This window comes from Cinclus cinclus, unplaced genomic scaffold, assembly GCF_963662255.1.
Source record: "Cinclus cinclus unplaced genomic scaffold, bCinCin1.1 SCAFFOLD_343, whole genome shotgun sequence".
Lineage (NCBI taxonomy): Eukaryota > Metazoa > Chordata > Aves > Passeriformes > Cinclidae > Cinclus > Cinclus cinclus.
The window spans coordinates 1-11,928 of NW_026912088.1; the positions used below are offsets into that span (position 1 = coordinate 1).

General features: G+C 53.9%; 2 protein-coding genes and 1 long non-coding RNA gene across 3 annotated transcripts; 2 read left to right on the plus strand and 1 right to left on the minus strand.

Annotated features, from left to right (window-relative positions):
• Positions 1-738: 738 nt before the first annotated feature.
• On the minus strand, positions 739-1,247 carry HSPBP1 (HSPA (Hsp70) binding protein 1; the record flags this gene model as incomplete). Its single annotated transcript, XM_062514215.1, has 2 exons — positions 1,034-1,247; positions 739-943 (listed from the first exon to the last, which is right to left on the minus strand). Coding segments are annotated over exons 1-2 (337 nt in total), but the record flags the coding sequence as incomplete, so codon positions are not given.
• Positions 1,248-1,609: 362 nt separating this feature from the next.
• KMT5C (lysine methyltransferase 5C) lies at positions 1,610-4,625 on the plus strand. The gene is made up of 8 exons (XM_062514216.1): positions 1,610-1,776; positions 1,851-2,005; positions 2,164-2,326; positions 2,511-2,620; positions 2,819-2,982; positions 3,151-3,170; positions 3,569-3,702; positions 3,925-4,625. The coding sequence occupies exons 1-8, from the start codon at positions 1,669-1,671 to the stop codon at positions 4,622-4,624; spliced, it is 1,554 nt and encodes a 517-aa protein (XP_062370200.1). The 5' UTR covers positions 1,610-1,668; the 3' UTR covers position 4,625.
• Positions 4,626-9,055: 4,430 nt separating this feature from the next.
• LOC134057180 (uncharacterized) lies at positions 9,056-11,314 on the plus strand. Its single transcript, XR_009934263.1, has 3 exons — positions 9,056-9,090; positions 10,187-10,208; positions 11,253-11,314. It is a non-coding gene; the product is annotated as an uncharacterized LOC134057180 (long non-coding RNA).
• Positions 11,315-11,928: the final 614 nt, after the last annotated feature.

Below are 11,928 nucleotides of genomic sequence, written 5' to 3' on the forward strand. Positions count from 1 at the left end.
TTCCGAAATCCAGCCCGAAATCAGCCCTGGGGTTTAAAAATCAGCCCTGGGGATCCAAAATCAGCCCCGGAAACCCAAAATCTCCTTAAATCTCTCAGTGATCGCCCAGGAGCCACCAAAAGCCTGAGTGACCCCCCAAACCCTGAGTGACCCCCGAGTGACCCCCAAACCCCGAGTGACCCCTGAGTGACCCCCCAAACCCTGAGTGACCCCCGAGTGACCCCCGAGTGACCCCCCCAAACCCCGAGTGACCCCCGAGTGACCCCTGAGTGACCCCCCAAACCCCGAGTGACCCCTGAGTGACCCCTGAGTGACCCCCGAGTGACCCCCCCAAACCCCGAGTGACCCCCCCAAACCCCGAGTGACCCCCGAGTGACCCCCCAAACCCCGAGTGACCCCCGAGTGACCCCCCCAAACCCCGAGTGACCCCCCCAAACCCCGAGTGACCCCCCCAAACCCCGAGTGACCCCCGAGTGACCCCCCCAAACCCCGAGTGACCCCCCCAAACCCCGAGTGACCCCCGAGTGACCCCCCAAACCCCGAGTGACCCCCGAGTGACCCCCCCAAACCCCGAGTGACCCCCGAGTGACCCCCGAGTGACCCCCGAGTGACCCCCCTAACCCCGAGTGACCCCCCCAAACCCCGAGTGACCCCCGAGTGACCCCCGAGTGACCCCCGAGTGACCCCCCAAACCCCGAGTGACCCCCCCCCAAGCCCCCGGGTGAGCCGCGGCCGCACCGGTGGCGTTGTCCAGGCTCTCGCACAGCTCGGCCAGCTCTTCCAGCGCCTGCTCGTGAGCTCCGGTGTCCCCCGGGCCCCTCTCGGCCGCCTCCTCGCCCGGGCAGGGCTGGGCCAGGATCGCCAGGCAGCGCTGGAGCTCGCCACGATCGCCCCCGGCACTGCCCAGAGCCTCGGACACGGCGGCGCGGAGCCACTGCTGCCTCTGCGACAGCAAATCCGCCAGAATCACCCCAAAAGTCACCCCAGAACCAACCCCCTAAATCCCCCGAGGAGCCTCCCGGGGCTCCCTCACCTCCTCGCCCATGGGCTCGCGGGGCTCGGGCTGCGCCTCGCCGGCCACCACCGCCATCTCCAGCAGCCCCTGCAGCGTGTGGGGAGGGTCCCGCGGGCCCCCGCCGGCCCCGCCGCCCCCCGCTGCCGCCATCGCTGTGTCAGCGCACGGGGACGGCACCGGAGATCTCGGCCCGGGATCGCTAAGGCCGCCCGGCGCGCCTGGGCGCCGCCATCTTGCGGTGGGCGGGGTCAGCAGGCGGAAGAGGAGCGGCCCTGCGGCGGAAGTGGGCGGGGCCTCGACTGTATTGTTTATGGCCGGCCGCACGCTGAGCTCATTGTGAGGCGGCGGCGATGAGTGACAGCGCGGCCAGCCAGTGGGAGCAAGGCGTGCGGCGGAGAGGGCCAATAGAAACCGAAGGAGGCGGTGGGTTTGAACCAATAGGAGGAGAGGAGAAGGACTCTCTGGGTTTTAGCCAATGAAAAGATAGAGCGACGTGACCGGTCTCCCCCTGGACCAATAGAAGACCCTCAACGCCGCGGACCAATGGCGTAGCGCGGTAGTCTCGACCAATCGGATCTCAGAGCGCCTCACGGGGAAGGCGGGACTGCCCGTGGGCTGCCAATAGGAGCGGCGGCGCGGGGGGCGGGCGGCCAATGGGGATGGCGGAGCGGGCGGCGGGAGCGGGCGGGTGGCGGCGCCGGCGCCGGGCCGGGCCCGGTACCGGCGGCGGCTCCGGCCGGTCCCGCGCCCGCGGCGCTGCGGTACGGCCGGGACGGGGCTCTCGGGGTCGCGATCCCGCCCCGGGGCACCTCCGGTGACGCTCCCGCTGCTGCAGGCGCGGCGGCGGCGGAGGCGGCGGCGACAGCCCATGCGGCCCCGGGCGCCGGTGACGGCGGTGACAGCGCGGGAGCTCTGCGAGAACGACGACCTGGCCACGAGCCTCGTGCTGGACTCGGTGCTCGGCTTCCGCACGCACAAAATGGGGGTCAGGTGAGGATCGGGTTGGCACCGAGACCGCGGGGAGGGCGAACCGGGAGGCACCGGGACCGTGCGGGAGGGAGAACCGGGGCCCTGAGGGGGTTACGGGATCCCCGAGGGGTGCGGGACGCGGCCGGGTCATCGAGCGTCTCTGTGTCCCTCCCCCACAGCCCCCTGCCCGCCCTGCGGCGCCGGGCCCAGCTCCGAGCGGCCATCGAGGCCTTCAGGCAGCGCCGGGACCTGGAAGCGGCCTGGAGGACGCTGAGCGGGGCCTGGGCTCCCGCTTTCTTCCGCCAGCGGCGCCCGGTGCAGCGGGCAGCGCTCAAGAGCCACGTACGGGGGGCTGGGGGGGTGGCTGGGCAGGTTTTGGGGTCCCTATAGGGACACAGGGGAGTCTGCGGGACACGGGGAGGGTTGTTCGGGTGTCTGCGGGGTCCCTGAGGGGCAGGAATGGGGTCGGGGAAGGTTCTGGGGGGGGGGTCCGGACCCCCGCCCCTCCCCGTTTCGTCTCCTCCAGGTGTTCCGGTACCTGCGGACGCTCCTGCCCGAGAGCGGTTTCAGCATCCAGCGCTGCACCCGCTACAGCCGCGACACCAACGGCGCCAGGGTGGTCTCCACCCGCGCGTGGTGAGGCCCCAAAAAACCCCGGGGAAAAAACCTCCCTGAAATCCCCACGAATTCCCCTGAGGGCTCCAGCACCTCCCTGTACCCGTTCCAGCAATTTCACCGGTGGGTCCCCCCCGCGAACCCCCTTCAAAATCCGAGTGTTTTTTTCCCTTTTTTTTTTTTTTTTTTTTTTTTTTTTTTTTTGGGGGTGGTTTGCAGGCGCAAGCACGAGACTCTGGAGCTGCTGGGGGGCTGCGGGGTGGAGCTGCGGGGCTCGGACCGGGCGCTGCTCAGGGCTGGGGACAACGATTTCAGCCTCATGTACTCGACACGCCGCAGGAGGACCCAGCTCTGGCTGGGCCCCGCCGCCTTCATCAACCACGGTGAGACCCTAAAACCTCCCCGTGGCACCCCAAAACTTCAGCTGCTCCGTCAAAAATCCCGTCCTGGAACGCCCCAGCCCCTCCCTGCCCCCGAATTCCCTGTGAACGCCCTCAGGACTCACCGGGATGTTTCGGGGGATATTGATGGGTGTTTTTTGGTCTTCTCAGATTGCCACCCGAACTGCAGGGTGAGTTTTGAGGAGGGTGTTGTGGGTTTGGGGGAGAAATGTTGGGTTTGGGGTGGGAGAGGTGAGGGGAAGGTGGAGGGGAGTGTGAGGGGGGGAAAATGGTTGGGAAAGGTGAGGGGAAAAAGTGGGAAACGTGAGGGGGGGAAAATGGGAAAATGTGAGGGGGATATGGGGAAAACTGGGGGAAACGTGAGGGGGAAACGTGAGGGGGAAAACGGGGGGGAAACGTGAGGGGAAAAATGGGGGGAAACGTGAGGGGGGAAAAGGGAGGAAAGGGCGGGAAAACGTGAGGGGGGGGAAAAAACGGCGGGAAAACCGTGAGGGGAGGAAGGGGCAGCGTCCATTTTGGAGGGCCTGTTGTGGGGTTCACGGGGCTCTCTGACGATTTTGGGGAGCAGTTCGTGTCAGCCCCGGGCGGGGCGCGGGTGCAGGCGCTGCGGGACATCCCTCCCCGGACGGAAATCACCTGTTTTTACGGAGACGGCTTCTTCGGAGAGGGCAACCGCGGCTGCGAGTGCCGCACCTGCGAGAGGTACCCAGCAAACCCTCGGAGGGACCCCCCCCAAAAAAAAAAAAAAAAATCCCCTCGGAGGGACGCTGAATTTGGGGGGGGACGTTCTGATTTATGGGAGCGCCTTAATTGTGGAGAGGACGCTTTAATTTACGGGGGCGACCCTGATTTTGAGGATTGGGGGGAGGGGGGGGGCGTCCCTAATGTCGGGGCGTCCCCCCTCCGTCTCCTCCCCACACGCAGGCGAGGCGAAGGCGCCTTCCGTCACCGCGGCAAGATGGCGGAGCCCCCCCCTCGGGACCCCCCACCCAAATACGAACTGCGCGAGACGGACGTGAGGCTGCGCCGGGGGGCCGGGGGGTGCGGGGAACAGCAGGACGGGGAGAAGACCCCCAAAAAACCTCCCCGCCGGAAGCGACCCCCGCCAGCATCCCGGAAGCGCCGCCATCTTGGTTGCTGCCGACATTGCCACCGCCAACATGGCCGCCGCCAACGTCGCCACCACCAACATGGCCGCCGCCAACGTCACCACCACCACCACCAACATGGCTGCCTCCTGTACGGCCGCCGCCATGATGGCCGCCATCTTCTTCCCCCCTCATGGTGCTGCCGCCATCTTGCGGCCCCTCAGCCCCGGGTGTCCCTCCACGATTGTTTGTCCTGCGGCAGCGGCTGCCGCCTTCGAGGGAGGGTCCCCGTGGTGCGTTTGGGGGTCCCCGTGACCCCCGAAACCTCCCCCGAAACGCCCGCCCCACCCCTGGCGCTCCCCACGCCCCACCCCGACCCCAAATTGTCGCTCTACGCCCACGTCCGCCTTGGGGGGGGGTCCCCGAAATTTGGGGTGGGGCAGGGGGGGTGTGGGGCCGGGACCCCCCCCCGGCTCAGGCTGGTGGTCACTCAGGGGGGGCTGGCCCTGGCCCTGCCCCCCCTTTCTGAGCAGTGAATTTTGGGGGGCTGGACCCCCCCCCCTTACCCCCCCCCCCCCCCTTTCAAATTTTGGGGGAGGCGAAAAATCTGGGGGGAGGGGCAGAGCTGAATGGGGGAGGGGGGGGTTTGGACCCCTCCCCCTTCCCCCCACGTTTTGGGGTCTGCACCTGAATTTTGGGAGGTTCAGCCCCCCACCCCTCCCCTCCCCCTCCCCCTTTTCTGTCCAAACCCAAATTTTGGGGGTCCCAGCCCCCCCAAAATCCCAAATTCCAGTTTTGGGTGCTGAACCCCCCCCCTCCCCCCCCCATCCTCCTTTTTAAACCCAAATTTTTTTTTTGGGGGGGGGGGGGGAGGGTGGGGGGGGTTGAGCCCCCTCTCCCCCCCCCCGCTTTTTTTGGGGGAGGGTCCTTGGTGCTTTTTGTGGGGTGGGGGAGGGGAGGGGGGGGAACTTGGCGGTTTTTTTTTTTCTTTTTTTTTTTTTTGTTTTGGAGCCGTTTTGTACCAAAATAAAAAAGAATTTGGAACAAAAGAAAACGGAAAAACCAAAAAAAAAAACCGCGGAGAATTTTGGGGGAGAATTTTGGGAGGTGGGGGAGGGGTGAAGGTGACCTCTCCCCTCCCCCACTCCCCCGTTGTTTTTTTTTTTGTTTTTTTTGTTTTTTTTGGGGGGGGGGTCCCAAAAAAACCGCGACAGGTGCGGGGGTGGGGGGAGGGGCGCGCCGTGTGACGTCATCGCCGGGGATAAACCCCTCCCCCCACTCTTTTGTTTTCAGCCAAAAATGGCCCTGGGGGGGTCCAGGCCCCTCCCCCCACTCCTCTGTCGCGACATTTTGGGGAACAATGGGGCGGTGACGTCATCGCGAGGGGGGAGGGGCGCTCCCCCATAAAGGGACCCCCAAAAACGGGGAGGGGGGGGAGGGGCGGGAGAGGAACCCCCGAGAGAGGAGAGAGCGGTGGGGGAGGGGCAGGGGGGGGGTTTGGGGGAATTTTGGGATTTTGGGGGGGTTTTTTGCAGGATTTTGGATTTTTTTTTTTTTTTTTTGGGTAGGGGGTGGGGAGAGTTTTGGGTTTTTTTTGGGGGGGAGGGGGGGGGTGGGAGATGGGACCCCCTGACCCCCCCCTCCCCCCTCCCCAGGACCCCCCAAATTCGGCGCGATGTCGGAGCCCGAGGAGGAGATCGAGTGAGTGACCCCCAAAAACCTCCCCAAAATCCCCCAAAAACCGCCCCAAAATCCCCCAAAACCTCCCCAAAATCACCTGGGACCCCCAAAAACCTCCCCAAAATCCCCCAAATTCCCCTGGGACCCCCAAAAACCTCCCCAAAATCCCCCAAAACCTCCCCAAAATCCCCCAAAAACCTCCCCAAAATCCCCCAAAAACCGCCCCAAAATCCCCCAAAACCTCCCCAAAATCACCTGGGACCCCCAAAACCTCCCCAAAATCACCTGGGACCCCCAAAAACCTCCCCAAAATCCCCCAAATTCCCCTGGGACCCCCAAAAACCTCCCCAAAATCCCCCAAATTCCCCTGGGACCCCCAAAAACCTCCCCAAAATCCCCCAAAACCTCCCCAAAATCCCCCAAAAACCTCCCCAAAATCCCCCAAAACCTCCCCAAAATCACCTGGGACCCCCAAAAATCTCCCCAGAATCACCTGGGACCCCCAAAAACCTCCCTAAAATCACCTGGGACCCCCAAAATCCTCCCCAAATTGAACCCAAAACCTCCCCAAATTCCCCTGGGACCCCCAAAAACCTCCCCAAAATCACCTGGGACCCTCAAAAACCTCCCCAAAATCACCTGGGACCCCCAAAAACCTCCCCAAAATCCCCCAAAACCACCCCAAAATCACCTGGGACCCCCGAAAACCTCCCCAAATTCCCCTGGGACCCCCAAAACCCTCCCCAAAATCCCCCAAAAACCTCCCCAAATTCCCCTGGGACCCCCAAAAACCTCCCCAAAATCCCCCAAATTCCCCTGAGACCCCCAAAACCCTCCCCAAATCCCCCCTCCCCCCAATCTGAGCCCCCTCCTCATCCTCTCCTTCCTCCCCCAGGGAGCAGCCGGAGGGTGAGTGACCCCAATGAGCCCCCATTAATTAACCCTAATTAACCCCCATTAATTAACCCCAATTAACCCCCATTAATTAACCCCAATTAGCCCCCATTAATTAACCCCAATTAACCCCCATTAATTAACCCCAATTAACCCCCATTAATTAACCCCAATGAGCCCCCCATTAATTAACCCCAATTAACCCCCATTAATTAACCCCAATTAACCCCCATTAATTAACCCCAATGAGCCCCCATTAATTAACCCCAATTAACCCCCATTAATTAACCCCAATGAGCCCCCATTAATTAACCCCAATTAACCCCCATTAATTAACCCCAATTAACCCCCATTAATTAACCCCAATGAGCCCCCATTAATTAACCCCAATTAACCCCCATTAATTAACCCCAATGAGCCCCCATTAATTAACCCCAATTAGCCCCCATTAATTAACCCCAATTAACCCCCATTAATTAACCCCAATTAGCCCCCATTAATTAACCCCAATTAACCCCCATTAATTAACCCCAATTAACCCCCATTAATTAACCCCAATTAACCCCCATTAATTAACCCCAATTAACCCCCATTAATTAACCCCAATGAGCCCCCCATTAATTAACCCCAATTAACCCCCATTAATTAACCCCAATTAGCCCCCATTAATTAACCCCAATTAGCCCCCATTAATTAACCCCAATTAACCCCCATTAATTAACCCCAATTAACCCCCATTAATTAACCCCAATTAGCCCCCATTAATTAACCCCAATTAACCCCCATTAATTAACCCCAATTAACCCCCATTAATTAACCCCAATTAGCCCCCATTAATTAACCCCAATTAACCCCCATTAATTAACCCCAATTAACCCCCATTAATTAACCCCAATGAGCCCCCATTAATTAACCCCAATTAACCCCCATTAATTAACCCCAATTAACCCCATTAATTAACCCCAATTAACCCCCATTAATTAACCCCAATGAGCCCCCATTAATTAACCCCAATTAACCCCCATTAATTAACCCCAATTAACCCCCATTAATTAACCCCAATGAACCCCCATTAATTAACCCCAATTAGCCCCCATTAATTAACCCCAATTAACCCCCATTAATTAACCCCAATTAGCCCCCATTAATTAACCCCAATTAACCCCCATTAATTAACCCCAATTAACCCCCATTAATTAACCCCAATGAGCCCCCATTAATTAACCCCAATTAACCCCCATTAATTAACCCAATTAACCCGAGGGACCCCAAACCCCAAAGGGGTTTCACGACTGAAAAAATGAATTTTCGGATTCGATTTAAAGAAATTTTTATTATTTGGGGAGGGGGGAGGGGGGAGGGGTTTTAATTACCGTAATTCCATCATTAACGCGTCCCCTAATTAGCATGAGGGGCCGATTACCGTAATTGCCTCATTAGCACCTCGCTAATTAACATTTCCCCCCCTCAGAGGAGGCAGTGGAGGAGGAAGAGGAGGAGGAGGAAGGTGAGGAAGGGGAAAAAAAAAAAAAAAAAAAAAATTTTTTTTTGGGAATTCCCCTTCCAAAAAAAAAAAAAAAAATATAAATTTGGGGGATATTCCCTCAAAAAAAAAATAAATTTGGGGGGATTCCCTCAAAAAAAAAAAAAAATTTGGGGGGATTCCCTTAAAAAAAAAAAAAATTTTTTTGGGAATTCCCTCAAAAAAAAAAAAAAAAAAAAAAAAGCAAAAACCAAAATTTGGAGATATTCCCTCAAAAAAAAAAAAAAAAATTGGGGGGATTCCCTCAAAAAAAAAAAAAAAAAATTTGGGGGGATTACCTCAAAAAAAAAAAAAAAAATTTGGGGGATTCGCTCAAAAAAATAAAAAAAATTTGGGGGATTCGTTCAAAAAAAATAAAAAAAATTTGGGGGGATTCCCTCAAAAAAAAAAAAAAAAATTGGGGAGATTCGCTCAAAAAAAATAAAAAAAATTTGGGGGGATTCGTTCAAAAAAAATAAAAAAAATTTGGGGGGATTCCCTCAATAAAAAAAACAATTTTTTTGGGAATTCCCTCAAAAAAAAAAAAAAAAAAAAGGCAAAAACCAAAATTTGGGGGATATTCCCTCAAAAAAAAAAAAATTGGGGGGGGATTCGCTCAAAAATAAAAAAAAAAATTTGGGGGGGATTCGCTCAAAAATAAAAAAAAAATTTTTTTTGGGAATTCCCTCAAAAAAAAAAAAAAAAAAAAAAACCAAAATTTGGGGGATATTCCCTCAAAAAAAAAAAAAAAAATAATTTGGGGGGGGTCCTTCCAAAAAAAAAAAAATTTGGGGGATTCCCTCAAAAAAAAAAAAAATCCCAAAATTTTGGGGTGATCCCCCAAATTCTCTTCCCCTTCCCCCTCCCCCACAGCTTCGGAGCCCCCCAAACCTCCTGAGGAGCCAGGTACGACCCCACCCCCCCAAAAAAAAAACCCAAAAAAAACCTGCCCTGAACCCCAAATTATCCCAAAATCGCCAAACCCACCCAAAAATCCTTCTTAAAAAAAAAATAAAAAAAAAAACAAAACAAAAAAAATCCCAAATCCCCCTGAAAATCCCAAATTCCCCCAAAAAATCCATCTGGGAATCCTGAAAATCTCCCCAAAAAAAACCCCAAAAATTCCTCCCCAAAAAATCCAAAATTCCCATCCAAAATCCCCAAAATTCGTCCCCAAAAAACCCCAAAATTCCCATCCAAATCCCCAAAATTCCCCCGAAAAACCCCAAAATTCCTCCCCAAAACCCCAAAATTCTCCCAAAAACCCCAAAATTCCTCCCAAAACCCCAAAATTCTCCCAAAAACCCCAAATTCCTCCCCAAAAACCCCAAAATTCCCCCAAAAAAACCCCAAAATTCCTCCCCAAAATTCCTCCCCAAAAACCCCAAAATTCCCCCCAAAAAAACCCCAAAATTCCTCCCCAAAATTCCTCCCCAAAAACCCCAAAATTCCTCCCCAAAAACCCCAAAATTCCCCAAAAATCCCCAAAATTCCTCCCCAAAAACCTCAAAATTCCATCCAAAATCCCCAAAATTCCTCCCCAAAAAACCCAAAATTCCCCCCAAAAAACCCCCAAAAACCCCAAAATTCCCCCCCCAAAAACCCCAAAATTCCCATCCAAAAACCCCAAAATTCCCCCCCAAAAATCCCCAAAATTCCTCCCCCAAAAACCCCCAAAATTCCCCTCAAAAAACCCCAAAATTCCTCCCGAAAAACCCCCAGAATTCCCCCAAAAAAACCCAAATTCCCCAAAAAACCCCCAAAATTCCCATCCAAAAACCCCAAAATTCCCCCCAAAAAACTCAAAAATTCCCCCCAAAAAAAACCCCCAAAATTCCCCCAAAAGCCCCAAAATTCCTCCCCAAAAAACCCAAAATTCCCCCCAAAAAATCCCCAAAATTCCCCCAAAAGCCCCCAAATTCCCCCAAAAAAACCCAAAATTCCCCAAAAACCCCAAATTTGTCCCCAAATTTCCCCTGATCCCAAATTTTGTCTCCCCCAGAAGAGGAGCGGCCCCGGCCCCGGTGAGGATTTGGGGTTTTGGGATTTTGGGTTTTTGGGTTTTGGGGATTTTGGGGTTTTGGGTTTTTGGGGTTTTGGGGTTTTTGGGTTTTTGGGGTTTTTGGGGATTTTGGGTTTTGGGGATTTTGGGGTTTTGGGTTTTTGGGGTTTTGGGTTTTTGGGTTTTGGGTTTTTTGGGTTTTTGGGGTTTTGGGTTTTTGGGGTTTTTGGGGTTTTTGGGGTTTTGGGTTTTTGGGGTTTTTGGGGTTTGGGGTTTTTGGGATTTTGGGGTTTTGGGTTTTGGGTTTTTGGGGTTTTTGGGGTTTTTGGGGTTTTGGGTTTTTGGGGTTTTGGGGTTTTGGGTTTTTGGGGTTTGGGGTTTTGGGTTTTTGGGGTTTTTTTGGGGGTTTTTTGGGGTTTTTTGGGGTTTTTTTGGGGGGGGTTTTGGGATTTTTGGGGATTTTTGGGTGGTTTTTGGGATTTTTGGGGTGGTTTTTTTTGGGTGATTTTTGGGGTGGGATTTTTGGGATTTTTGGGATTTTTTGGGTTGGGATTTTTGGGATTTTTTGGGATGATTTTTTGGGATTTTTGGGATGATTTTTGGGATTTTTTGGGGTGGGATTTTTGGGATGATTTCTGGGATTTTTTGGGATGATTTTTGGGATGATTTTTGGGATTTTTTGGGATGATTTTTTGGGATTTTTGGGGTGGGATTTTTGGGATTTTTTGGGATGATTTCTGGGATTTTTTTGGGATGATTTTTGGGATGATTTTTGGGGTGGTTTTTTGGGATGATTTCTGGGGTGGGATTTTTGGGATTTTTGGGGTGGGATTTTTGGGATTTTTGGGTGGGATTTTTGGGGTGGGATTTTTGGGATTTTTGGGGTGGGATTTTTGGATTTTTTGGGATGATTTCTGGGGTGGGATTTTTGGGATTTTTGGATTTTTGGGGTGGGATTTTTGGGATTTTTGGGGTGGGATTTTTGGGATTTTTGGGATGATTTCCGGGGTGTTTTTCTGATATTTTTTTTTTTGGGGGGGGTCCCTGACCCTCTCCCCTCCCCCAGCCCCATGGTGTCCCAGCTGGCTCCCCCCAAAATCCCCGAGGGGGAACGCGTGGATTTCGATGTGAGTTTGGGGGAAATTTGGGGCTTTTGGGGAAAATTTGGGGCTTTTGGGGAAAAAAATGGAGATTTTGGGGGGAAAAAATGGAGATTTTTGGGGAAAAATTGGAGTTTTTTGGGGGAAAATTGGGGGGTTTTGGGGAAAATTTCGGGGTTTTGGGGAAAATTTGGAGTTTTTGGGGAAAAAAATGGAGATTTTGGGGGAAAATTGGAGTTTTTGGGGGGAAAATTGGAGTTTTTGGGGGGAAAATTGGGGGGTTTTGGGGAAAATTTCGGGGTTTTGGGGAAAATTTGGAGTTTTTGGGAAAAAAATGGAGATTTTGGGGGAAAATTGAGTTTTTGGGGGGAAAATTGGAGTTTTTTGGAAAAAATGGAGATTTTTGGGGGGAAAATTGGAGTTTTTGGGGGGAAAATTGGAGTTTTTTGGGTGGAAAATTGGAGTTTTTTGGGGGAAAATTGGGGGGTTTTGGGGAAAATTTCGGGGTTTTGGGGAAAATTTGGAGTTTTTGGGGAAAAAAATGGAGATTTTGGGGAAAATTGGAGTTTTTGGGGGGAAAATTGAGTTTTTTGGGAAAAAAATGGAGATTTTGGGGGGAAAATTGGGGGGAAAATTGGGGGG

Coding starts and splice junctions, on each gene's coding strand:
- KMT5C (XM_062514216.1), top strand. CDS start 1,669: ATGGGGATGGCGGAGCGGGCGGCGGGAGCGGGCGGGTGGCGGCGCCGG. Junction 2,327..2,510: donor GGGCAGCGCTCAAGAGCCAC/GTACGGGGGGCT, acceptor CGTCTCCTCCAG/GTGTTCCGGTACCTGCGGAC. Junction 2,621..2,818: donor GTGGTCTCCACCCGCGCGTG/GTGAGGCCCCAA, acceptor GGTGGTTTGCAG/GCGCAAGCACGAGACTCTGG.